At 56.8% G+C, this 27,154-nt stretch overlaps 2 protein-coding genes across 2 annotated transcripts; both read right to left on the reverse strand.

The window, feature by feature from the left end:
- Positions 1-8,204: 8,204 nt before the first annotated feature.
- Positions 8,205-13,633, reverse strand: LOC116822424 (galectin-7-like). The gene is made up of 4 exons (XM_032776312.2): positions 13,507-13,633; positions 12,404-12,492; positions 9,805-10,009; positions 8,205-9,264 (listed from the first exon to the last, which is right to left on the reverse strand). The coding sequence occupies exons 1-4, from the start codon at positions 13,543-13,545 to the stop codon at positions 9,088-9,090; spliced, it is 510 nt and encodes a 169-aa protein (XP_032632203.1). The 5' UTR covers positions 13,546-13,633; the 3' UTR covers positions 8,205-9,087.
- Positions 13,634-18,468: 4,835 nt separating this feature from the next.
- On the reverse strand, positions 18,469-25,566 carry LGALS4 (galectin 4). The gene is made up of 10 exons (XM_032776326.1): positions 25,485-25,566; positions 24,028-24,116; positions 22,645-22,849; positions 21,916-22,050; positions 21,475-21,504; positions 21,015-21,056; positions 20,333-20,362; positions 19,952-20,040; positions 19,300-19,465; positions 18,469-18,712 (listed from the first exon to the last, which is right to left on the reverse strand). Exons 1-10 carry the CDS (start codon positions 25,527-25,529, stop codon positions 18,566-18,568), a joined length of 978 nt encoding a protein of 325 aa, XP_032632217.1. The 5' UTR covers positions 25,530-25,566; the 3' UTR covers positions 18,469-18,565.
- Between the last annotated feature and the right edge of the window lie 1,588 nt (positions 25,567-27,154).

Consider the following 27,154-nt stretch of genomic DNA (forward strand, 5'->3'; position numbering starts at 1 on the left):
ATTACCTGTTCTGTTCATCCCCTGGCAGTGGCCACTGTTGGAAGACAGGATACTGAGCTAGATGGACCTTTGGTCTGACCCAGTATGGCCGTTACGTCCTGTACTCAGATCTGTATACCACACCTCTCCCTGGTGCAAAAGTCTGATCCAGATTCACATTGACTCTAAGCTGCTCCATAATCTCATGGGTATTCAGTGTCTTCTAAGTGAGATTAATTCGTTCCCAGTGCTGTTGCTATTGGGAAATGTGTATTGACTCCATCACATCTAGGGTCCTCTGCATGAGGCTGGTGGGACCTCTCAGAGCTGGGAACCTTAAATGCTTTGTGAATGCCTGTTGAAAAACCAGACACAAATGCCTTGCTTTCCAGTGTCTGCCTGGCCCGCTGGAAGAAGTGACTGGAATGGAATTGTGTTGGAGGGTTCATGTTAGAAAGTCTAGTTTGATTCAGTGGTGGCTAAATCTCATTGGCGTACTGCCCACATGAGGGGACACTTAATTTAATTTGCTTTTGTAAATTTGGGCAGAATCCAAACTTGAATGAGGGACAGAAAACCAGGCTCCTGCTGAGTCTGGAGCAGCTCTAGCACTGTGGGCAGGTTCTGATGCAGGGAATCGGATCTGACCGCTCTGACGTTGGAAGTAGTTTTACGTCCATGGGTTTTTTTTCTGACACTTGTCCCTGTATCTGGATTTAGGTCATCCCTATTCTGTCCCTGGTGTTGTCTCTTACTTTCAACCTTGCTGCTGAAAAACACAGGCATGGCACACAGTCTGAACAGCCACTGTGAGCTGGTACCAGCAGCAGGCTAGTTAGGGCATTTCTTTTAGCTGCCTCTCTGGTCACAGGCTTACAGCAGTGTCCAAAATACGCAGTATTGGCCAGCTAAGCCACGTTCTTATTAGACATAAGGCAAAAGGAGAGGGGTTGGGGGGAGGCATGAGCAGGGCCAGCTCTAACTTTTTTGCTGCCTCAAACAAAAAAACCTGCCCCCCCTGTAACACCCACCCCTGCAGAGCCACCCTGCCGAACTAAAAACAAAACAAAAAAACCCACCGCTGCCCTGCCAAACCAAAAACAAACACCGTGCGAGTGCCACCCCACTGAACCAAAACAACTCCCCCGAGCGTCGCCCTGCTGAACCAAAAACAACCCCCCCAGTGCTGCCCTGCTGAACCAAAAACAACCCCCCGAGCGCCTCCAAACAAAAAACAATCACCCCCCCCCGAGCGCCGCCCCGCCGAACCAAAAACAACTCCCCTGAGCACTGCCTGTCGGGCCCCCAGTCCCTTGGGAAGCCGCCCTCGGGCGCCCATCAGCCCTCCCTGGAGGTGTCAGAGATCAAGGTACCATCCCAGGTCGAGGTGCTGAGTAGAGCCCCTGTGGCAACATCAACTTCGCGTCCCGGCTCTTCAGTGAGCAGATCCCACTTCTCCAGTCTCGGACACCATCGAGGAGGTGACAAGAGACAGCACCGTTCCTCCTCCAGCCAGTCCGAGAGGAACAGGTCTTGCCGCTGTCGGCACTAATGCTCGTACTCAAGTGCCCGCCATCTCAGAGGCCATGCTCAGAGTGCGTCCCGAGAGCCCCTGGCACCAAGGCGCCGTGGTCACGGCGCTGCAGGGAGTCCAGAGCCACCTCTTCGGACATTTACCTCTTGACTTCCTCCAGGTTGAAATCTCGGGGCAGGAGCCATCATGATAGAATCCGCTCCAGTCATTCCTACGGCACCGTGCATTCCTCCAAGACTTCGGCATCGGCGCGCAGCCCTCTCTCCCCAGGCTGCACCACACCGCATGAGCAACCAGCCCTGCCAGCGCCCGATGCATCTCATTTCCAAGCCGTTCCCTGGCAAGGACAATGGTGCCACTGGGCACCGTGGCCTCAGGTTCCTGTGCAGCCGAGACCTTGCTCCATGGCGGGATCCTCTCAGGGCCGCCCTGCGTTGCCTCCCCCAGCACCGGGATCAGACTGTGGGCACCGAACCCCTGGCACCGACTCCGGCACCAGACCTGGACGTCGAGCCCACGATGTCGTCGGTTGCTGAAGGCACCGCACCATCCATCTCTTCGGCGCAGGGTGATTCAGTTGCAGTGCCGTCTACCTCTTCCCAAGAGGACTTCAAGGTGCACCAGGAGCTGCTTAGGAGGGTGGTAGCAAATCTCGAGCTCCGGGCCGAGGAGATGGAGGAGCCCTCCGATAACCTTTTTAATGTCCTCACCTCCTCGGTACCGGGGCGTGTGGCGCTCCCAGTCCATCAGGGAGTAGCCAACATCACCACTGGCCTCTGGCAGACCCCGGCCTCCCTTGGGCCCATTTCCAAAATGGCCAAGAGGAAATACTTCGTCCCCACAAAGGGTCACGAGTCCCTATACACCCACCCAGCTCCTAACGCATTGGTGGTAGAGTCCGTCCACCACCGTGAGCGGAATGGCCAGCCCGCGCCCACACCAAAAGACAAGGACGCTTGTAGACTGGACACCTTTGGGAAAAAGGTTCATTCATCCGCGAGTTTCCAGCTCAGAGTGGCCAACCACCAGGCACTGCGGAGCTGGTATGAGTTTAATCTCTGGGGTTCCCTCTCCAAGTTCGAGCCCTTTCTTCCAGACAAGAACGGAAAGGAGTTTCGGGCTCTGACTGACGAGGGTGTGGCCACGGCCAAAGCAGCTCTCCAGGCGGCTTTGGATGCAGCGGACACAGCCGCTCGTATGATGGCTTCCGCAGTCTCCATGTGATGGGCGTCGTGGCTCTCGCTCTCTGGGCTGTCAGTCGAATCCCAATCTATAATGCAGGACCTGCCGTTTGATGGCAAGGCCCTGTTTGCGGAACAGACAGACACCCGTCTGCACGGGATGAAGGACTCCTGCACCGCCCTGCGGACGCTAGGCTTGTACGTCCCGCCCCCTAAGGACAAGCCCAGGCCTCAAACCTCTGCTCCTCTGGCTCTGGGCAGATACGAACCCCCGCCTAAGCGGCAGAGGGAACAAAGGCGTCAGTCCCAATGCCAATCCCATTTGGCACCTCGGCCTGGGGCCTCAAAGGCCAGGCGGCCGGGAAAGCAGTGTTTTTGACTCGTTGAGGTGGTCATCGGGCCTGTTCCCAGTGTACCCCTGTCCCAGTTAATAAACTTGCCTTTTATGAACCGTTTATCAGCCTTCCGACTGCAATGGGCCTATATAACATCGGACCAATGGATCCTCAGCACCATTTCCCAAGGATACAGGCTGCAGTTTGTTTCCATCCCTTCCAACTGTCCCCTGTCCGGGCAGCCAGTCGCAGTCCCAGAGCATGCCCTCCTCCTCCGCCAGGAGGTGGAGCATCTCCTTTCCTAGGGAGCGGTGGAAAGGGTACCTCGGGAATACCAGGGCAGGGGTTTTTACTCCAGGTATTTCCTCATCCCAAAGGCGAAGGGCGGGCTTCGGCCCATCCTCGACATGCAGAATCTCAACCAGTTCCTCGTGCATTGCAAATTCCGCATGGCGTCCCTGGCCTCTGTTATTCCATCCCTAGACCAAGGGGATTCGTTTGCGACGCTGGACCTCCAAGATGCGTACTTTTACATCCACATTTTCGAGGGTCACAGGTGTTCCCTCCGTTTCATGGTGGGTCAGGACCATTTCCAGTTTACAGTCCTCCCCTTTGGCCTCTCTACTGCCCCCAGGGTATTTACAAAGTGTATGGTGGTGGTGGCTGCCAGCTCAGGAGGAAAGGGCTGCAGATCTTCCCCTACCTCGACAACTGGCTGCTCAAGGGCCGGTCTCGCTCTCTGGTGCAGCAGCACATGAGCGTCCTGCTAAACACCTGTGCAGCCCTAGGCCTACTGGTAAACGAGGAGAAATCCACGTTAATCTCGGTTCAGCGCATAAGCTTTATAGGGGAGCTGCTGGATTCCCAGATGGCCATGGCCTCCCTTCCATGGGACAGAGTTGAGATGCTCGAAGCTCTCATCAGCTCGGTCACAGCCTTTCCGGTGACCACAGCACAGGTGTGCCTGCAAATCCTTGGCCACATGGCAGCATGCACCCATGTGGTGCAACATGCCAGGCTTCTCATGAGGCCCCTTCAGCTCTGGCTGGCCTCCCGTACTCCCAGGCCAGGGATGGCCTGGACAAGGTTGTCACGTTGCCGCCCAGGGTGGTGGCAGATCTCCAGTGGTGGTCCCTCCCGAGCAACCTGCTGCAGGGTATCCCTTCCAAGAGCCCCCTTCATCACTAGACCTAGTGTCGGATGCCTCAGACCGAGGCTGGGGAGCCCACATGGGGGATGTCAGGACGCAGGGCATGTGGTCACTAGAGGAACTGACCCTGCCTATAAATGTCAGGGAGCTCAGGGCCGTACGCCTGGCATGCGTGGCATTTTGCCAGCACATATAGGGGAAGGTGGTCAGAGTCCTTACAGACAACACGACCACCCTGTATTACTTCAACAAACAGGGGGGCACGTGTTCCCGGGCCTTATGCCAGGAAGCCCGACTCCTGTGGGAGTTTTGTGTAGCCCACAACGTACTTCTGCGGGCTTTGAACCTGCCTGGCAAGAGCAACATGCTTGCAGATCGCCTGAGCAGAGTGTTCTCCCAACAGCACGACTGGTCCCTGCGCAGGGAGGTAGCCAGGCTGATCTTCCTATGGTGGGGTGCTCCCCAGGTAGATCTGTTCGCCACCGCCCAGAATCGACAGTGTCCTCGATTCTGCTCCAGACCGGGCCGGGGTGATGGGGCGATATCAGATGTGTTCCTGCTCCCATGGTTGGGGCCCCTGTTGTTCGCCTTCCTGCCCCTGCCCTTATATAGGCAGGGTCCTACAGAAGGTGAAGTCAGACGGGGCGAGGGTTATTTTCATAGCCCTGGATTGGGCCCGTCAGCATTGTACAGGTCCCTACTGCAACTCTTAGTGGCCCCTCCGTGCAGGCTGCTGCTCCGCCCGGACCTCCTCTCCCAGGAGGGAGGTCATCTCCTCCATCCTATCCTAGCTGCGCTCCATCTGACAGCGTGGCTGCTCCGTGCTTAAATGAGGAGGAAGGGAGGTGTTCTGAGGATGTGAAGAATGTCTTGCTGGAAAGTAGGAAACGCTCCACACGTCAAACCTACCTGGCTAAATGGTGTAGGTTCCCTATGGGGGCGAAGGATAGAGGTTCCTCTTCCTCCTCTGTGTCTATCCAGCTTGTCCTCCACTGCCTCCACTCCCTTAGGACCCAAGGGCTTGCGCCCTCCTCGGTCAGGGTGCAGCTGGCAGCCATTTCGGCCTTCCACCCCCCGGTGCAGGGCCTGTCTTTGTTCTCGCATCACATGACGGCCCAGTTTCTGAAAAGGTTAGATCAGGCATTCCCATAAGCCAGACCCCCAGTTCCACTCTGGAACCTGAACCTGGTGCTCTCCCGCCTCCCAGGGCCTCCCTTTGAGCCATTAGCCACGTGCTTGTGGTCCCACCTGTCGTGGAAGGTGCCAGAGTGACCAGATACCAAGTGTGAAAAATCGGGACAGGAGGTGGGGGGTAACAGCCACCTGTATAAGAAACAACCCCAAATATCATCAGGTAAAATCAGGACATCTGGTCACCCTACGCCTAGGGCATGGAGCTCCAAGCAGTTCCCTTGCTTGCTACCCCTAGTGCCTGCCGTGGCTTTTAATCCACTGGATGTTATTACACCTGGGGGAATTCTGAGCATCTGGGGATGTGCAGAATTCATCTGTCCTGCATCATTCTCATTTTTTCCTTTCTGAAATACATTCTGCCCAAGTTGCAGAGTGGCAGCCATGTTAGTCTGTATCCGCAAAAAGAACAGGAGTCCTTGTGGCACCGTAGAGACTAACAAAAGTTATTTGAGCATAAGGTTCTGTGGGCTACAAATGCCAAGAAGTGCTGCAGTTCCACCATTTAGCCACCAGAGGCTGCTGTGGTACCCCAACAGCAAGAACGCAGCCAGCTGTTCTGGTACCACAGCGGCCTCTGGTGGGCAGGAGGCGGAACTACTGAAGAAGAGGGATTTTTTACCCACGAAAGCTTATGCCCCAAAAATCTTAGTCTTTAAAGTGCCACCGGGCTCCTTGTTGTTTTTCTTGGCCAGAATATATTTCATGCGGGGGCAGGGGGAATTATGTGCCTTCCTGGTGCTGGAGAATCCCCCCAGGAGAAGCGGTTCATCACAGCCCCTGTCTGCGGAGCCAGGGTTAGGACAGAGTGGGGCACCCAGGGATGCTGGGGGTCACAGACTGGGGCTCAGAATGGCTAGTAGGGGGACAGACTGGTGCATGGGCTCAGGAGCTGGTGAAGTGACGGCATTGAGTCTGGGGATGGAGGCGAGGGGCTGCAGGGACACATGGGGATGGGGGGTGGTGGGACAAGGGCCAACGTGTCTGACTGAATGGGAGAGGCTTGGGGTCAGCCAGGGTCTGCATGGGGGATGCTCCCTGACTCCATAACCCCCACCCATCCAAAAAAACCACCTTCTCCCACTCACACCAACGCCCTTCAGGTTCACTCCCAGGCTCCTTCCCTCTTATAGAATATCAGGGTTGGAAGGGCCCTCAGGAGGTTATCTAGTCCAACCCCCTGCTCAGAGCAGGACCAATTCCCTGAGCAGCTCCATTACCTCAACTCCCCCAGGCCTTTGCACTGCTTCTGACAGGTGCAGGAAATGATGTACTCAAGGTTCTGTTTTAATATGTGTAAGCAGAGTCCGGATGAGCTCTACCCTGACATCTGGTGGTGAATTATGGTGAGTGTGGAAAAGAATTTCAGAGGCCGATTGTGTTTGCATAGGCACACCCACCCCACCTCGCATAGTCCACGGCAGCCTAAAATGGTCACTTTCACAGCTGTGGGATCCCCAATTTCTTTGTCATTGGGACAGGAGGAATAAAGTGTTGTCACCCTAATTAAGTAGATGAGGAACTAGGAAATTGTTTTGTGATAAAGGGTTTCACTATCAACTAAACAGCACTTGCTAGACAAGGGACACGGGTTCCAAAATCCAGGGGGAAGGGCAGGAGTGGGCTGATGGCAGGTATTTGTACTTGGTGGTGTTGGCTCCTTGTGTGAGCCAGAAGCACCAGTTCCATCTACTCCTCTCTCCACTGTGGAATATCAGAATTGATTTTTAATTCCCTTAAGAATCTAGATACAGGTTACTGAGCTGAACTCATTATGGGCTAGTGGTGCACTAGCAGTGGGGCTCCCCTACTGTGAGCTGAAATCACTAAAGAGCTGGAATTGCTGAGCTGAGAGCACTGAGTGCTGTGCTAACTAGTGGGGGAGCCTGAAGCTATAGTGCGGAGCAGAGCAGCTGGCAGAGCAGAGTGGAGCAGTTTGTGGAGCCACAGAGTGACTGGAGCTGAGCAGTTTGTGGGGACGGCTGGAGTGGATCACGGGACAGCTGGTGGAGCAGAGCAGCTGGCAGAGCGAAGCAGCTGTGGGATGGATGGAGCGGCCCATGGAGCGAGCGGAGTTGAGCAGTTTGCGGGGACGGCTGGAGGAGCAGAGTGGAGTGGCTGGGAGAGCGGAGCAGTTCGTGGAGAAGGTGGAAGCAGAACCTCATGGAGAGGCAGGGCAGCTGGCCCCAGACCATGTAAGGTGCCCCTTTCTTCCAAGGCTGGGAGTGGGGGACCTCTGCAGATAGACTCTCGAACTCTGGGGCTGCACTGACCCGGGTCAGAGACTTTTGGAGTGTGGGACTTTTGGGACTCTGGGTGATCTTTGGGTTGCTGGACTCTAGGGACATTTGGAGTATTGGACTTTGGAGTCTTGGGGTGATTTGGGGTTGCTGGACTCAAGAACCCAGGGAAAAGGACACAGCCCAATTTCCTGGGGTGGGTCTTTGCTCACGGTTTGGTCTATGAACTCTAGTTGAGGTGTTTTCCCAATTTAATGCTTGTTTATCTCATGTAATTAAACCTTTTCTGCTACACCGAGACTCTATGCTTGCAAGAGGGGAAGTATTGCCTCTTCGAGGAGCCCTGGGGTGTGTGTAAGATTTTCCCAGGTCATTGGGTGGGGGCTCGAGCTGGTTTTGCATTAAGTTGTAGGGAAGGGACCCCTATGTATTGAACCCAGCCCTTGCTGCTATCAATTTGGCCTGGCAGAAGGGTTACATATGCCTAGTAAGGAATCCAGTTGTCAAAAAATATTACCAGAATCTTTTTTTTCTGCTCAGTATAGTTACAGACACTCTTGCTGACAGCTATTTTGAAATAAATTACCAAACTAATTGCAAGTGGCATGATCATATTGTGTTATTCTGACAAATAAAATATGCAGAATTTCCAAATATTGTGTGCAGAATTTTTAATTGTTTGGCACAGAATTCCCCCAGGAGTAATTGGATCTGGAGAAAACCAATTGCGGCACAGTCAGGCTATGGAGTTTTTATAACATGTTGGGGGGAGGCCTTAGAAAGGAAAAGGTTGAGAAACTCTGTGCTAGACAAAGCACGTTGGGTGATTTTGGAAGGTGACATGACAGTGGGTTTGCAGGTAATGCCCCGGCACCTCCAAGCAACCACCTTAGTCACTGATATGCCCAGCGATGCTCACGGTGAGGCTGCTAGAGACCGTGGGTTCAATCCCAGCTCTGCTCAAAGCTCCCGGATGGTCTCAGGCAAGTCATGTGAGGCCAAACCTTTACAAGAGCCCAACTCAGCACCCAGAAGTGAGGCCGGACTTCCAAGCTCCCATGGCAACCCTGCCTGATTCTCAAGCAGCTTTGGCACCAAATCTCTGCCTGACTTAGAGCGAGGCCTACGCAGGAGCTGGGCTGTGCGGGGAATCTGGCCTCCAGCAGGGTGCTGAGCCTGGAAAGATGTTGCTGCTGTTTCCCCCAGGAAGGTTTTCCGATGGCGCCTAGTGAAAGTCACTGGGCAGCTGATTCTATGTGTGCTGTTGATAATGTCCCCCCTCCGTACGGTGGGGAGACCGCCCCTCCTTCTCCAGCAGGCGGTGAGGATCAACCCATGCACAGGGCTTGGGGACTGTGGGGATCAGGCCCTCGCCACGGTGGCTTTCTGCACATTGTCCAGCCTAGCAACCTCGGTGTTCGCTGCCTTCTTGAGGGCGGGTCCATGGGGGTGGTGCTGGCACCAAAGGCTGCACCGTTTAATACGTGCGGGAGGCCCCCCAACCGGGCAGCGCCGTGAGGCGGTTCCAGTAACTGCCGCCCCCTTCCCAGCTGACGGCCTCCAGCTTCACGTCGCCGTCCATCTCCAGGAAGCGCACATGCTCTGGCGGGAGGCGGTGCTGGAACGCGTAGTGATGACGCTCGTTCACCGTTACCTGGAAGGGAACGGGCAGTGTCAGACGAGAGGGCAGAGGTCCCAGCCCACTGGACTGGGCTAGGGTGACCAGACAGCAAGTGTGAAAAATCAGGACAAGGGTGGGGGGTAATAGGAGCCTATATAAGAAAAAGACCCAAAAATCAGGACTGTCCCTATAAAATTGGGACATCTGGTCACCCTAACTGGGACCTCCTTCCAGGGCAGCAGGGGCTGGGCCACAGACTATGTCTGGGGCTTGTTGGACATTTGCAAAGCGGCGCAGGGTCCAGCAATGAGACAGGCGTGGGTTACGTCCCACTGAGCCCGCGCTCCCCCTGGCTGCACTGCCAGGGAAGGTTCGGTCCAATGAGCCGGGAGCTTTGCCTACGATAAGAGGAGAGTTCACTGCACTAAGCCCCACATAGATGAACCCGGGGTTGTGATGTTGCAACTTTCTCTGATCCAGATGGATGCAGTCCGGTCCCTGCCGATGGGCGAAGTGGGGCGTCTCCCAGTGTCCTGATGGAGCAGGGGCATCCCCTCCCCAAGCCCTACCTACCTCGTACGCCTTGGCGGTGGTGGTGAATGTCAGCGTGAAGCTCTTCCCTCTGCGGAGGGGGCTGTTTTCCTTCCGCTCCTCCTGGCCCCACTTTCTCGCCACCAAGCTGTTGAAGATGATGTGGGGGGAGCCCTCAAAGCGGGGGTTGAAGAGCAAGGCCACGTTGGCCCCTTCGTACTGACCGTAGATGAACTTTACCCGGAAGCTGGAGTGGAGACGGCACGGGCTGAGCCTGGAGCCAGCTTCAGGGACTGAGCTCCCGGCCCAGTGTCCGGCATTAGGGATCCTCTTGCCTGCTTGTAGGGCCCCGTGGCCTGAGCAGCTGTAACCAACCCTGGCCCTGGCACACCTTGGCTCTGGTCTGCACTACTCGTTTAGGTCGAATTTAGCAGCGTTAGATCGATTCAACCCTGCACCTGTCCACACAACGAAGCCATTTTTGTCCGTGTAAAGGGCTTTTAAAATCGATCTCTGTACTTCTCCCCGATGAGGGGATTAGTGCTGAAATTGACATCACTGGGTCAAATCTGGGGTAGTGTGGATGCAATTCCACGGCCTCCAGGAGCTATCCCAGAGTGCTCCATTGTGACTGCTCTGGACAGCACTTTGAACTCAGATGCACTAGCCAGGTACACAGGAAAAGCCCCAGGAACTTTTGAATTTCATTTCCTGGTTGGCCAGCATGGTGAACTCAGCAGCACAGGTGACCATGCAGTCCCCCCAGAATGTTTCTATGCTCCCCCTATCATCTCCGTCCCTGAGGTTATTGCAGATTAGAAGGTGAAAAAAACACACTTGTGATGACATGTTTTCCGAGCTCATGCAGTCCTCCCGCACTGATAGGGCACAGCGTAATGCCTGGAGGCATCCAGTGGCAGAGGCCAGGAAAGAACTGCTGTGTTTGCTTAATGGCAAAAGTATCACGCCTCGCTAGTGATCCTGCCCGAGCCAGGTTGCTGTGTCACATGCACTCCGCGCTGTGTCAGCCTTGGGCGGGGGCAGGACCACTTTTTGTGAGCAGGAAGGCCATAGATATAGAGACATTGCATTAGGCAGCATCTGTAGCTAGAGAAAACATTCCTGTGCATTAAGCAAATTCTGTGGCAAAAAAAAGAGCAGCCCCATAGCGTAGTGGTTATTACATTCACCTAATATGCAAAAGCCCCTTACTGTCAGGGTGATCATGTTCACCTAACATGGAAAACATCCCTGGTTTGAAACAGGTCATTGTTCCTTTTTCTGACTCTCGTCCTGGAGTTTTAGCCTTAGAACAGACCGCGCTGTGAAATTTTACTTTGAATTATATCAATTATGAGTTAAATAATATGGAATCTCTCTCTCAGTTACAGTCCGGGGTTCCTTTCCCTTTCAGCTGCTCTGATAAATTAACATTTTTGTTAGGGGCCAGGGGGTGGGAAATTCTCATGAAGCATTTTATAGGGAATAAATGCTATCTAGGACTCTGCAATAACCTTAACGTGGCCCATAGCATGCAATCCTTCCTTCTGGATTTGTCATTCCACCAGCTGAACTGCTCCTTTCTATTGTCCAGGCATTATGAGCCATGGGAGCAAGGGGCAGGTTGGGGTAGGTGAGATCATGCGGTGCTGCTGGCTGGGAGAGCAGCCTGCCACTCGCATGACATTCCAGGCAGGACCGAATGTCCATGAGAAGAAACTTAAAGAAGAGAATGACCTGCAGTCACTCCCATTCGGTGCTCTAGGAGGAGGATAGCTGTGTCTGTCCAGGCACCCCCATCGACCTCACCAAGGTCTGCCAGCTAAGTGGGGCTGAGCAGGAACACGGCTGGCAGGAGCTGGCGGACGGAGCCCCAGACCGGCAGCCGGTTGAGCCATTCAGCCGGTCTGGGGCTCCCTCCGCCGGCCCCGCTCAGCCTGCTGCCTGCCTGGGGTTCTGATCATCCAGGCAGGCAGAGGGCTGAGTGGGTCCAGTGGACGGGATCCCGGAAATAAAGGCACAAAACGATTGTCTGCCACTGCTTTCATGGAAGGGAGGGAAGGCTGACGACATGTACCCAAAACCACCCGCGACCAAGTTTTTGCCCCATCAGGCACTGGGAGCTTAACCCAGAATTCCGATGGCAGCGGAGACTGCGGGAAATGTGGGACAGCTACCACAGTGCACCGCTCCGTAAGTCGATGCTAGTCACAGTAGTGAGGACGCACTCCACTGACTTAATGCTCTTGGTGTGGACATACTCACTAGACTGTATAAAATCGAATTCTAAAAAATCAACATCTATAAAATTGACCTGATTTCGTAGTGTAAACTTACCCTTGGTTTTGCAAAGGGCCTGGTGGCTGGAGACTGAGCTGGGGACGAGAGCCAGGAAGGGAAACCCAGAGCTCCTCTCCTTCCAGCCAGGTTGCTCCCATCTGCTCTGGGTGGGGTGATCTATCCCGCGTGTGGGGAGAGGCACTGTCTCTGGGGAGTGCATGGTGGGGCGGGGGGGGGTGCACAGAGAGGAAGCTCACACTGCACCAGAGGGCTGAGGGCATCTTGCTGCCTTGGGGACCATCCCCTCTCCCTACCCGGGAACGAAGGGGAATTCCCGTGTACTGATGTGCTGGTCACTCACCCTGTGCTCGTCTCTGGCACCGAACCCTTCATCTTCACCCACGTGTGCGGACGGAGTCCTCCCGGGATGGCAGTGCTGTACGGGATGGTCTGAGAGACAGAGAAACCGCTGGGTGAGTGCCACGCCTGCGCTGGGTGGGACCAGGGCCCTGGGAAGAGAGATGGGGAAATCCCAGTCTTGGGCTCCCCCTTCCTGCTGGGAGACCCTTGTAGCTTGGCTGTCCAGCCATCACTCCTCATGTCCCCTCCTTCTAGCTAGTTTTGGACCGGCCTGTCTCCCAGGGGCAGAGGAGTGCTGTCCCCCAATCACAGCCACACAGCTGCTCTCATCCAGCCACCCTAGGGATAGCCCCCTGGAGAGACCTCCCCCATCCTCGCTCCCCTCAGCAGCTTCTCCCCTCCGGGTGCTGCCCAGCACCAAATCCAGGAACTCGCTTTGCAGAAGGGAACGACCCCTTGGGTTGAACTGAAGGAACCTGCGTTGAGGCTGTCAGATCATTTTCTAGGGGATCTTCTGCGAGTGCGTGTCTGAGGAGATGGTTCTGGGGGGGTGTGTCTCTCTGGGTGTGTGTAGGGGATTGTGTGTGTGTGTGGAGGGGACTGTAGGGGGTGTCTGTGTGGGGCGGGGATTTTGCCTGTGTGTGTGTACAGGATTGGGGGGGGTCTGTGTGTGTTTGTGTAAAGGATTTTGTGTATCTGTGTGTGCACGTGCCCCTCTGGGTGCTGGAAAAGGCGGTGTCTATATGCAGCTGCCTCTGTCTGCAGGCCTACGTGCCTCTACATGTATAACCAGACACAAAACTACTAATCCCAAACCCAAGTGCAGCTGCTCCGGCTGTGACACCCTCGGATCTAACCGCTCCGCCACCACCCCAGCTCCACGTTACCGAGCCAATTCACTTCCCATTCCCCACTTGCCAGCCACCAAGCCCTCCAGTGGCCAGTTGCTGAACGCCCTGGCACATCCAGGCAGACAGCTGCCCTGGGCACGTTCCAGATCTGCTCTGTGATGCCCCTCTGGTTTTCTGTCTCTTCATTTCCCATCTCTGGTATGGGGCAGCGGCTGGAGAGGAAAAGGCGACTCAAGGGGAACCCAGAACTCACCGGCCTGTCTGGAATTAGAGCCATTGCTGCTACCACCATCCACCATCCGCAGTTCAGGGGACGTAGAGCCCAGGTTAGAGGCAGCACCTTAAATACGGTGCTGGGCCGGCCCCTGAGAGGTGGGGCAGGTCCTTCCCGGAAGCGTTGTCGTGCCTGCACGTTCTGCCCTGGATTGCATCAGAGATCTCTGTATTGGTGTTACCAAAAATGTTGTCATGCGCTGGCATTTGTCAGCTTCGACTCAGCGCAGCATGACCGTGTGTCATAGCCCCTACATTGCTAGCAGTAGGCGGGGGGTTCTACAGGAGAATTTACATACTATGTGTTTGTTTTGGCCAAACGATATGTTTGTTTTGGCCAAATTTTCCTAAGCATGGGGTATAACAAAAGCCTGTCTCTCTGCTGGAAAAATGTTAAGTATTTAATTGCAGATGGGAAGGAAATCTTGCAAGTTCCTGTTCTTGGCCTCTCTAGGGTGTAAGTGGTTTTCAGACTGTGATCCACGGGCCCCTGAGGTTTGCAGACTGCATCTAAGATTTCCACCTCCATCTGAAATACTTTAGGGGTTCGCAAGTGACAAAATGGTTGAAAACTCCTGATGTAAGGTAGAGATCCAAGGTAAAAACGTTGTATGATGTTTTTGAACGGCTGGGACCGTATAGCTCAGAAACACTTTCTTTCTGTTCTCTTTATATTTAATTTTAATCTTCTGATGAAATATTATCATCTTATACCAGATGATACTAAAACCGGATGATACTAGATACCTCCTGAGGTTCCTTCCAAGCCTGAGATTTTATGATTATATGATTGTCTCTGAAAGGTCCCCTCCAGTACGGAGCTAGCACTATCATTCACTAATGCTTTGTGACCTTTGTGTGGTTGTTTAATCAGCTTGATGCAGCAATGTATTAATTGCATGACATCTCTCTTTCTAGAGAGGCGTGGTGGTTATACAGCTGTATGAACAGTTCACCTTGATTCCTCCGTCATGAATAAATTGTGCAAGTATTTAATGACTTAATTTAGCCGTCCTCCTTGGCATGCCCGCTGTTTGGTCAGAGTGCGGTCGTTACGGTTAATGATTCTCCCTTGTCCCGTGTCTGGTAGGCACTTCAGCCTGTGTCTGCAAATGGTGGAGTCCATAGCCACACCGAGTTCTCCATGAGGGGATGATCATAGAATCATAGAATATCAGGGTTAGAAGAGGTCTCAGGAGGTATCTAGTCCAACCCCTGCTCAAAGCAGGACCAGTTCCCAACTAAATCATCCCAGCCAGGGCTTTGTCAAGCTGGGCCTTAAAAGCCTCTAAAGAAGGAGATTCCACCACCTCTCTAGGGAACCCATTCCAGTGCTTCACCACCCTCCTAGGGAAATAGTGTTTCCTAATATCCAACCTAGACCTCCCCCACTGCAAGTTGAGACCTTTGCTCCTTGTTCTGTCATCTGCCACCACTGAGAACAGCCGAGCTCCATCCTCTTTGCAACCCGCTTCAGGTAGTTGAAAGCAGCTATCAAATTTTAGTTTGGAAAAGAGAAGACTGAGAGGGGACATGATAGCAGTTTTCAGGTGTCATCAGGAGGAGGGAGAAAACTTGTTCTCCTTAGCCTCTAATGATAGAACAAGAAGCAATGGGCTTAAACTGCAGCAAGGGAGATTTAGGTTGCATATTAGGAAAAAGTTCCTAATCTCAGGGTAGTTAAACACTGGAATAAATTGCCTAGGGAGGTTGTGGAATCTCCATCTCTGGAAATATTTAAGAGTAGCTTAGATAAATGTCTATCAGGGATGGTCTAGACAGTATTTGGTCCTGCCATGAGGGCAGGGGACTGGACTCCATGACTCTCGAGGTCCCTTCCCATCCTAGAGTCCATGAATCTATGAAAATCCCCCCTCACTCTTCTCTCCTGCAGACTAAACAATCCCAGTTCCCTCGGCCGCTCCTCGTAAGTTACGTGCTCCAGCCACCAGACCATTTTGTTGATTTCATATAACAGCTTTGTGACATCAATAGAGACACGCTCCTCACGGCGTCACCGGCAGCGGTGAGAGGTGATGGGCGGGAGCGGCCTGTGGAGATTTTAGTGGAGGAAAGAAAGGAAGTCGGGAGAAGGGAACTCAGCAGTGGAGAGGGGCCCAGTCGGCCAGAGGGGTAGGAAGAATGGTCAGTAGCCAAAGGGACAAGATGTTAATTAACAACCAAACTGCTCAAAGGCGCCGCTCCTGGAGACGCTGGCTGTGTCTCTATCAAACGGTCTCTAGCGGTCACCCATGTGTTGGCTGACGCGTGAAGAGGCTCAAATCAGGGATCTCCTAACAGGCCTGATGGGCCCAATTCTCAGTCACGCTCAGGTGCAGTGAGCTGCGGCTATTCTCTGCCCCCCCGCCCCCTGGGCCCAATGGGGGCAGGTTGAGAGCGTGGCCTCCTCCCCCATCCTCACCTTGAGTACCGGCTGGGGGAACTGCTGATGTTTCGGTCTGTCTGTCTGCGGTAGCTCCCTGGGCCACCCTCTCCACTCAAGTGTCTGATGAGAACTGAGCTGCTCCGCTCAGCTTTGCCTGCTCCTCTGGCTCCGACCCACAACCTGAGCCCCAGAGGCTTTGCGGCGTGTGGCTCTCCCCACAGGGACCTTCAAACTTCAAATGCCACCAGCTCAACCTAGGCATCAAAGTGCCCCTGGGGCTCCTTTCCAAAGAGATGGATTTGTCCCTGCATCCTTGATCTGGATTTCCTATTCTCCCACGGCTGTGCACCTGGCTGCAACGCACCTTGCCAGAGGTGGCTGCATTTCAGGGTGGGGATGATGTGGGGGGGTCCCCTGCTCCTTCGCACAGCACATGCGGGGCCTGATTGGCAAAGATGCTGCTCCCTAGTCCCGACATGCCGGTAGCAAATCCTCTCTTGGGATCTTCTAGTCATAACCCTTGTCCTCTGGCTATCCCTGGCTCAATCCCCTGGTGTGGTGAGGAGGGACACCTCCTTCAGATCTCTGTGGAGAGGGCAAATAACCCTCATGCTGCAAGGCCTGATTTCCAGGGACAGCATTGGAGCTCAGCGTCAGCACGGGGTAAAGAGGGCCGGATTTTCGGATCATGTCACATGCCTGCTGAGTCCTGGGAACCGGCCTTTGCTAAGAATTTCAGGGACCTGCCCAGACATCCTCAAGTGTTCCTGCCCCTCAGGACGCAGAGTCAAAAAGCCCCCCGGACGTGACTGCGGCTTGCAAGCCAGATTTTCGAGGCTGGAGGTTGGGGACGGCTCCTGGTAGGGGGAATTTGTGCTGGACATTTCCCAATGCCCTTTGGAAGGAGTTGCTCAGGGCTGGGCGTGGGTGTGAACGGGACCCTTCCTCACCCTTCAGAATGACTCCCACAGGGGATAAATCTCTGCAGAGCCCAGCAGCCTAGGCCCCAGCCCTGCAGCAGGCAGGGCGCGCTGGCTGTCAGTGGAAATGCACGGTTCCATGCCAATGATTTAAGATGCTAATGAGCATTAATTTGCATGTCAGGGTGGAGCTGCCCAAATCTTGCCAGCCCGCTATGCCAGCTCCATCTTGAGTCAGCCCGGTGCCCTCCAGTGGCTGGACGGTTTATGGCAGACCCAAGACTGGTGTAGTTAGGGGGGCTGGTTTGCTGACCCACCACCCTCCAGTGGCCTGCACCCCAACACGTGTGACCCCCCCCCCCCGCATCTCCAGCAGCTGGGGTGGAATGGGCAGCAAGGAGAGAGTTGGGAGAGGCGGCGCATGGGGCGGGTTCTGGTACTGGGTGGGACAGGCCATGGGGACTGGGGTTGGCAGGTGGTGGGAAGAGTGTGGTGGGACTGAAGACCGCTCCAAGCCCTGCCCTGCTAACCCCACAAAGAAACTACATTCCTGCCTGTGAGCTTAGACTCTGGATTCCTGCTGGTCCTGCCTTGGTGTCTGGGCAGCAGCCAGCAAAGGGTTAAGATGAAAAAACCCAAGAGGAAGCGTGGGCTGGATAACTACGACAAAGGTTGGGTGCCAGGACTCCTGGGTTCTATCCCCAGCTCTGGGAGGGGAGTGGGGTCTAGTAGTTAGAGATGAGAGGGGAGGCTGGGAGCCAGGGCTCCTGGGTTCTAATGATGGTTTTGCCATTGACTCCCTGTGTAACCTTGCCCAAGCTCCGAGCTGGAGGAGGAGGATCCTGCCCTAGCTGCTGGGGAGGGGTGTGTGTGTGTGGCTTGAGCAGGCAGATTGCCCAGTGCTCAGAAAGTGCCAGTGGAGCAGAAAGTCCTTGTCCCCCCACGTTGGACAGGCACATTAGCGGACCCTGGCTGGGAACGGTTCTGCTCGGCTCCTGAGAAGCGCTGCAGAGCAGGCAGTGAGCGGAGGGCTGCAGGTTCCTAAAATGGGAGGGAGGGTGGGTGGGGGGCAGGAGCAGGGGACCCTTCCCTTGGGCGTCCCTCGTTCTGTTTCTAACCCCAATGGTTTGGTGCAGCCCGACCCGGTCCAAAGGAGAAGTGTGGGGCTGGGCGGGGGTGAGTGGGGAGAGCCAGGTGGGGCAGGCAGGCTGTGGGGACCATGAGGTTGCCGGCTGGGGATGGGGTTTGTAGGGGTTGGCTGTAGGGTGGCTCAGGTCAGCTGTGCAGGGAGTGAGCAGGTGGGGGGCTTCTGGCAAGGGGGAGGGTTGCAGTGGGAGCTGTGGGGCATGGGGGAGCTTCCTGGTACTGGAGGAGGGGGCGAGGGGAGACTGGGAGGCTTAGTTTGGTGATGTTTGCCAGGGTCTTAGCGGGTGGCCTGGGAAAGGGCGGGTCAGAGGGTCATTATAACATCTCTAGGCCATCACAACCATCCCTGCACGGGCCTCAAACTTGGCTCCACCTAGAGTCCTCAGCAGCTGTGAGCAGGGGATGGTCTATGACACATAGGGAAGAAGCTCCGATTCCACCCAGCAGTGGGTGGCACGAGGAGGGGAAGGCAGTCCACCCGGCAGCATCATTGAGAGAAGCAGAGTAGTTTATTAGGTCTGTGATGCCAGCCGGGGGTGGGAGGGCAGCTTTGTATTTCCTTCCCCCGCAGGGCAGTGGGGCCGGGCTCAGAATTGGACATAGGACAAGACCACATCGCCGTTGATTTCCAGTGTGTCAATCTGCTGGAACTCGCGGAAACGGTGGTTGTAGTCGAAGAGCGGCTGCCCATTGGCGAAGACCTTGAAACGTCCGTTCCCGCAGCGGATGGAGAGCTGTTGGGGGAGAGCGGCCATGAGAAGGACCCACCCGGGATAACCGCGAAGGAGCCAATTCCTTATGGGACGAGGCAACATGGCCTAGTGGAGACTGTGCTGCCACAGAATCTCCATTAGTTGCTAACTGTATAGGGGCTATGACACACAGGCATGCAGTTCTGATGCCATCCAGCAGAGGGTGAAAATTCTCTCTCTCTTGATCTCTGCTCTAGAAAAACCTGAGCTTGAGCTAAAGGAGAATCCCCATTAACTGTTAGCAGTATAGGGCATATGATACACATACAAGCAGTTTGGATTCCATCTAGCAGGGGCAGCAGTACCTATTATGCATACATACCCCTACCTCCCCTTCCTCTTCCAAATGAACCAGGACATAAGTTAACAGAGAATACCCATTAGCTGCTAGCTATACAGGGGCAATGACACACAGACTTGCAGTTCTCATGCCATCCAGCAGAGGGTAGAAGACTGCATGAGTGTGCACACACACTGCTCCAGAAGACCCTGGGCTTGACCTAAGGGAGAATCCCCACTGGCTGCTAGCGGTATAGGGCGTATGCCACACAGATGAGCAGTTTACTCACATCAAAGTACTGGCCAGGCTGGAAGGGGTTGTGAGGCAGCGCTCGCTCCTCCGCGCCCCACTGCCCGTTCAGGAGGCTGTTCCTGACCACCACCCTCTCGTTCAGGCGAGGGTTAATATGCAGGGCGATATCCCTGGAGTAGCCCATCTTAAAGTTGATGCTGAAGCTGGGGAGGCAGAGAACTGGTGAGGCTGGAGGGGGAGTGTGTGTGTGGGGGGGAGGTCATCTGTTTTTGAGTGGGGTGTGGCTTTGGGAGAGCGGGGCAGGGCTGGACATACAAGCCTGTAGCCAGATACACAGGGCCATTCCACTTGGCTGGGAGAAGCCTAATCTGTGCTAGAAAGCACGGCCTAAGGGTTGGAGCACAGGGCTGGGAGCCAGGACTATCCCCAGCTGTGGGAAGGGAGTGGGTTCTAGTGGTTGGAGCAGGGGAGGCTGGGAGCCGGGCTCCTGGCTTCTCTCCCCAGCTCTGGGAGGGGAGTGGGGTCTAGTGGTTAGAGTGGGGAAGGCTGGGAGACGGGACTCCTGGCTTCTATCCCCAGCTCTATGGTGATTCACCATGAGACCGGGGGTGCGGGGGGAAGGGGAAGTCACTTCCCCCCCTGCTGGTGCCTCAGTTTCCCCTGCTGAAGACAGTGCCGTGGCTGCATACCTCTTAGCGCCCTGTGGGACGAATCCTTTCACCACCACCGTCTTTTTGGACGTCAGCCCACCTGGGAAGTTAGCCACATAGGGAACTTGCTGCAAGAGAATGGAGACCCCCGGCTAGAACCGTCTTGTCTAGACGCGTCTCCGATGTGTTGCAGGGAGGGGGCTTAGTGGTGCAGTGCTAGGAGGTGCTGCGCTCCAGGGAGCAGGGCAGAGGCGGGGGTGGAGGGGAGGTCCTGCTACCAGCTTCGTTCAGCGTGGCTCTTGGCCACCTGGCACGTTCCACCCCAGAGGTGGCTGCACTCCCGGGCTGGGGGAGGAGTTGCGGGAGAAAGAGCAAGGTGGTTTCACTGCGGGAGCGAAACCCCACGTCTGCTGCGCTTACCGGGTGAAAGGAAGCGGGGCCAGCCATCATCTGTGGGGCAGAGAAATCCAGGAGTTATTAATCTGGCCAGCCGTGGTGTGGCCCAACCCTCCCGCCCTAAGTTCTTGGGGGTGTCTCTGCCCCTCCAGCCCGCAGAACTGGCCGTCACCTGGTGGCTCCTCTCTAGTTTTCCAGGAAATATCTGGCCTTTCCTTAGCTAAAATCCTCTCCTAGCCCTGCAGTTTCCAGTTGGATACAGACTCCGCTTCCACCTCCTGTCTTTAACTGCTGTGTAGAACTGCAGTGCAGCTGTTCAGTGGTAGCTGCACCCCACCCCAGAGGTGGTCGCATCTCCGTGCTGGGTGAGGATTCCCTCTATAATCAGCTGCCACCTTCCATCCCAGAAGTGGCTGCATTTCAGTCATGAGGGACATGATCTCTGTATAAACAGCTGCTGTGTCCTGCTCCAGTGGCGGCTGCAACGTGGCACTGGGTGACGGATCCCCATACAATCAGCTGCCACGTTCCACCCTAGAGGCGGCTGCATTTCAAGAGTGGATGAGGTGATCTCTGTATAATAAGCCGCCCCCCCCCCCACGCCCCAGAGGTGACTGCATCTCGGTGCTGAGCTTTACAAACAGTGCTCAGGAATACGAGAGTGTTTATCAGGGAATTTCTCCTCCCCGGGCTGCAGTGTACTTACCGGCAGGCTTGCGGCTGGCGGAGGCATATTCGGCGGCATGCCCTGAGAGACACAGACAATATAAGGGGTGTGGGGGGGTTACAGGGGCTGAGGCTGCAGGGTTGGAATGGCTCTCCTTAGAGAAGCCCGGGCGCGCTGAGGTTGTGGGGCTGATCCAGGGAGGAGTGGGGCCCGGGATCCTGGCTAGAAGGGCCCATGGGGTCTCTGCTCCCCAGGGGAAGTGGCTGCTAAGACAGAGGGAAGGTCCCTGTGACTCTTTGTGGGGGAGGGGGAAGGACCCCCTGCAGGACTCCCCCTCCCATGCCCTTTGGGGTCGTCACACTGCAACAGGAAGCCCAGAGAAGCCCGGCTGGCTTGTGGGGTGGCGTGTAGCTGCAGTAATGGACCAGGTGCCCCTGGGTGCCCACCCTGAACTGGCATCTCCCCCAGCCCCGGGCATGTGGGTCTCGTGGGTACTTACATGCATCCCGGGCTGCTGGTAATACATCCCCTGCAGGAAGGAAACAGGTGTGACACTGGGCCCAGAGAAGGGAAAGGTATTGTCAATCCCGGACTCCTGGGTTCGCGCCCCAGCTCTGGGAGGGGAGCAGGATCTAGTAGTTAGAGCGGGGGAGCGGGCTGGGAGCCAGGACTCCTGGCTTCTAGCCCAGCTCTGGGAAGGGAGTGGGGTCTAGTGGTTAGAGCGGGGGGGTTTGGAAGCCAGGACTCCTGGTTTCTATCCCCAGCTCTGGGAGGATAGCAGTATCTAGTGGTTAGAGCAGGATGCCTGGGTTCTATCCCCAGCCCTCCTACCATCCAAGCTCTCAGCTTTCCCCCTGAACCAAGCCATGCGTTGGCAATGTGGCTGCGGGGCCGGCGCTGTGCGTGAGCGTCCCAGTCCCACATCTCCTGCGCCCCCCACGCCCCAGTCACTCACCCCCCCTCCCATGACGTTGAGCGACTGCAGCTCGAGGTCCCCGTCCACGTCGACGACCTGCACGCGCTCCGGTGGGATGCGGTGCCGGAACTCGTAGCAGGGGGCCCCGTTCACCATGATCTGGGGTGGGAGACAGGCAGTGTCAGGATCTGGCCCCCCCGCCCCACCCCCGTGGAGCAGACAGGGGGTGGCGGGAAATTGGGAGTGAGACCTCCTGGTCCCCCCATGTTAGAGAGCAGATGTTGGGATGTTTGGGAGGGGGGACAATTCCCCCTTTCAAAGCCCCCCACCCAGATGGGGGGAGAGGGGTGTCACTCCCCTACCCCTTTTCCCAGGCCATTGGGGAGCAGCCCCCAGCCCCCCCATATGCCCCCAGCCTCTTGATCCAGTGGGATCCACCCTCCCCATGGGTTTCTCTCCACCCCCCACATTTCCCCTGTCACAGATGGGGGACCCCCAATGACATATTATCCTCTGCCCCCAGTTCAGAATGTGTCCATCCACAGCCCCCCATATCCCTTGTGCTCCCACAGGCCCTCCATACCCCTTGTGGCCTCCACCTGCCCCCTACAGTCCCCTCATATCCCTTGTGCCCCCATCTGCCCCCACAGGCCCCCATATCCCTTGTGGCCCCCCCATATCCCTTGTGGCCCCCACCTGCCCCCCACAACCCCCTCAATATCCCTCATGCCCCTCCCCCCATACCCCCCCTACCTGGTAGCTCTCGGGGGTGATGCTGAAGACCATCTCGAAGTGCTGCCCCCTTCGGAAGGGCATCTCATGCTTGTACTCCTCCCTGGCCCACTTGCCATGCTGGAAGCTGTTGAAGACGATCTTGTCCCCGCTGTCGAAGCGGGGGTTGAAGTGCAGGGCGATGTCAGCCCCCTTCTCTGAGCCACAGGAGAAATTCACGCGGAACCTGGGGTGCCAGTGGGGGCAGTGAGTGAGCTGCAGGGGGCTGGGGGAGTCTGGCCCATGCCTAGGCTGTGTTGGGGGGGGCGGACGTGGGATCTGGTCCCTTGCTATCAATACCTGCCAGGTGTGGGGAGGTGGGGGGGCGTAAAGGGAAGAGCAGGAAAATTGCAGCTGGAAATTCAGAAGGTTTCTAGCTATCTAGCTGCACCCTTGACCCCTCCTGGGTGGACTTGGGGCTGCTGATCTGTGTGTCATAGGCCCTATACTGCGGAAGGGGATTTCGTTCATGGGTGCTGGATAGCAGAGGCTGCGGGTCAGGATTGAGTGGCACCAGCAGAACTGTGGCGGGGGAGCTTGGGGCTGGGATAGCAGGGGCTGTAGGTTGGGAATGAGGGGCTCTGGCCGAGCTGTGTGTGGGGAGGCCGGGGCCCAGGAATGAGGGGCACTGGGTGGCGGGGGCTGAGTTCTTGTTCCTATGAGGGGAGGCGCTCGCTCTCTTGTGAAGGAGGGGCAGTCGCAGCAGGGAGGGGGTCCAGGGACCCCTGCCCAAAGAGGGAATGGGGCAGTGTTGTGACGCGAATGCCCCCAACCAGGGGCCGGTAGCCAGATCTAACTAGCTCGCAGCAGCTCTGAGCAGCAATCGGGCCTGGGGGCGACTTTCTGGAGTTGCCATGACAATGGCTTTGGTCTGGGAGGTGTTATAGCTCTCCCTACGCCCCCCCCCCCATATCCCCTGGTGTAGGGGTGTGTCAGGTGTACACGCTCCGCTCCCTGGTGCAGCTCCCCTTTCACCCCGTCCCTCCCCCTGCTCGGCTGGGAGCTCCGGCCCTTTGCCCCACATTCCTCCAGCGCACGCCTGGGGCTCCAGGCTCTGGCGGCAGGTTCCTGTTTCTCTGTTTTAATCAGCCACAAGCCCAAGGTCGTCACCCTCATTAAACATCCCCCTGTGCTTTATGCCGCGGCCTGGCCAAACTGGCCCCATCTGCTGCCCGAGATCCCCTCCGCTGGGTGACTCTGCACCGTGCTGTGTCCCAAACGCCCGGGCCGTGTGGCTGTTAAACACCTTCCACCCCAGAGACGGCTGCATCTCAGCACCAGGCAAGGGGTCCCTGTATAACCAGCCCCCGCGCCCCATGAGCCCAGCTGTCCTGCTCCCTCCCCCCCCCCCGCCCAACGTGTTACCGCTTGGTGTGATGGGGCACCGTGCCCTGGACATAGATGGCCATCCCGGGCCGCAGCCCCCCAGGGATGGGGGTGGCATGAGGGAGGGGCTGAGAGATGGAGAGAGAGAGAGAGAGATGATGCTGAGGGAGGAATTGACACTCCCGACCCCGTAGACACACAGTGTGGGTGCCAGCCCCCCGCACTCCCCCTTTAGCAATGCCAAGGGATCCCCTCACTACCCTCCAGCCTCGCCTCCCCCCAAGTTGCTCCCCTGGGGCTGGGATCTGGCCAGAAGCCCTTTGGGAACCAAGCTGGAGCTCTAGGCCGCAGCAGGGGCTGGGGAAACTGATCACTTTGTAGGAGGAGGCTGGTGCTCCTTGACTGGCAGCATCCCCCCACCCCAAACCACCTGCGAGGGGGGCACACCCTAGCCTGCAACCCCGGCCTTTCCCAAGGCTGATTCTAGTTAGCGTGTGTCTGTACCTCCCTTTGGGATCCTTGGGGAAAGCAGCCGCCAGGGACCGTGCGTTAATTATTAACTGATCCCATCCACACAGGTGAGCTGGGTGGGACCGCTCAGGTCTCCGGCTGGGCTGGTATCGCTGGAGCCGAGATACACGCAAGGGATCGGGCAAGTTCCCTACCCCCCTCGACCTGTGCCCCACCCTAACCCCCCTTGCCCCTGGGCCCTTAGCCAGGTGGCTTCCGGAGCGGCTCCCCCAGGTCCAGGGGTAAAAGCCGACTGGCTGGTGGGGACAGGATCCGAGCGGAGCCGGGGTCCGTGGGCAGGCTGCGGGGATCTCTGTGTTTTGGTGAGCTGAGCAGCATTTCCCCGGGGGTCGGGGGTGTGTGTGAGGCTAAGACGATCTCACCGCAGCCCCACACTGCAGTTCTTCTGCCCCAGCGTCCTCATCCCCACGGTGGCCGGAATAAACTCCAGCCCCTCAGTTTGTCTTTGCCGTGGCGGCATCGGCTCTCTGGCAGGAACCAACGCCAGCTGCCCATGCCTGCAGGCCGCGCTCTGCCGGCATCTCGGAGTGGGGTGTAAGGTACACATCAGTTTGGGGGATCTTCGCATGGTGTAACTGACCCTCCCCCCGCGAGATGGGGCTGCCAACTAAGCAGAGTGCCAGACGAGGGGTGTCATCCCTGATTGGGGGAGAAGAATCAGGCCCCTGCTCGCCACCAGCTGGCCTGGGAACTTTCCAGCGTAGACAGCCAGGCGACCCCGAGGCCCAGCCATGCATTTGGGGGGCGGGGCGGCTGGAGCTAGCCGAAGGGGAGGGCTGTCTTGCTGGATATCGGCAGCCACCGTCCATCCAGGGGCCAGCCGGGTGTAAATCTGCAGCAGCTCTACCAGCTGTGGAGACGCCGCTGGATTTGTGCCGGGTGTAAAGGAGAGCACAGGTCTTCAGGTGCCCAGCTCCCATGGGTTTCAGAGCAATGCCCGGGGTGTGTGGGTGTGTGATGCTTACCGGGTTGTAGAAGGGCTGGTAGCCGGGTGCAGGAACGTAGGACATCGGGGCGCTGGGGGAATCTCTCTGTGCAGCGAATGGGCAGGACGGGGCACAGGGAATAGCGCAGGTGGAGGGCAGGGGGTTTATAGGACTGGACTGGGAGGCGGGGCAGCCATGCCACTCGGCTAGCCTCCGCCCGTCGGCGCGGTAGAGGTGTCACCCCCCTGCCCGGCCACACCCAGCTCAGTGGAAAATCCCCATTGCCAGTGGAAATGGCAAAGCCAAACTGATGATAATCTAGTGGTTGAAGCTGGGGAGGGGGAGGGCTGGGAGGCAGGATGCCTGGGTCCTATTCCTAGTCTGGTAGGAGGTGGGGGTACGGTGGGTTAAGGCAAAAGGGGGTGAGAGTCCAGACTCCTGGGGCCCATCCCTGGCTCTGGGAGGGGCGTGGGGACTAGTGGTTAAAGCAGGATGGGGGCTGGAACCAGGACGCCTGGGTTCTATTCTGGAGTAGCTCACCCCACGACGTGCCTAGAGCAGAGACCCTGTCCAGTGTCATATGCGCTCTATGACCATGGCGCTGGGCCGGCCGGTTTCGCTTCGAGCTCCTGGTGACACCACCTTTGTGGGGGCTGGGCGCTGGGCCCCTGCAGAGTGGGGTGGGGATTAAATTCACACCCACATCCCGCTCAGGGTGCAGGAAAGGTGAGAGTAATGCTGGGCTGACCGGGACCCACCACGAAAAATACCAAACAGCCCTGTAATGTAGAACTTGCGTTACTGTCAGTGCCTGAAATGTACATCAGCCAGAATCGCAGGGAGTGGGGTCTAGTGGACGGAGGGCGGGGCGGGCTGGGAGCAGGATTCCCGGGTTCTCTCCCCAGCTCTGGGAGGGGAGTGGGGTCTAGTGGTTAGAGCAGGGGGGTGCTGAGAACCAGGACTCCTGGGTTCTCTCCCCAGCTCTGGGAGGGGAGTGGGGTCTAGTGGATAGAGTGTGGGGGGGCAGGCTGGGAGCAGGATTCCTGGGTTCTCTCCCCAGCTCTGCCACAATCCTTGCTCACAGATTTTTCGTTGACCCAACCCCGGGGCTGACAGCTTAGACGCGGGAGGTGGCGCTGGGCAGGACCCTGCTGTCTTCCCCCTTGGCTTAGGGGGTTTCCAACCTTTCAGGCGTGTCCTGGACTCTCCAGGAATTAAAAGATTCACTGTTAATGTCATGTGACCAGCCCTCCAGGAATACGTCCTGCTAAAATTGGCAGCCCTGCTTTGGGCCGATTCCTTTCCCTCTCCGTGCCCACATTTCTCCTCCAGCGTGAGAGCAGCTGATCCCAGCGTCGGGGGCACTGGCAGCTTAGGAAAGGCAGAAGGCCGGGCACTGGGCAGCATGTCCAGCCGGCGGCGAAGGCCCACCCATCATTGGAGCCAGCACAGGGGTAGCGGGTGACCTGGATTGGATCTGGGGTGCTGGCACAAGGCAGGCGATTTGGGTCTGGGGGAGCAGAGGGGACGTGCTGTAGGATACGGGGGAGGAGGGCTGGGCGTGTCGCCTCCCTGTGTCCTTTCCCTCAGGAGGTGCAGCTCTCCAAAGAGCCGTGCCCAGATGACAGATGGGTGCTGGCCCGGGGCTGTGTTTGCTGATGAGGGGAGCGTCCCTGCCTGACCGTGGGCGGCTGGCTCAGCGTGGCGGA

The sequence above is a fragment of the Chelonoidis abingdonii genome, chromosome 11, assembly GCF_003597395.2.
Source record: "Chelonoidis abingdonii isolate Lonesome George chromosome 11, CheloAbing_2.0, whole genome shotgun sequence".
In the NCBI taxonomy this organism is placed as follows: Eukaryota; Metazoa; Chordata; order Testudines; family Testudinidae; genus Chelonoidis; species Chelonoidis abingdonii.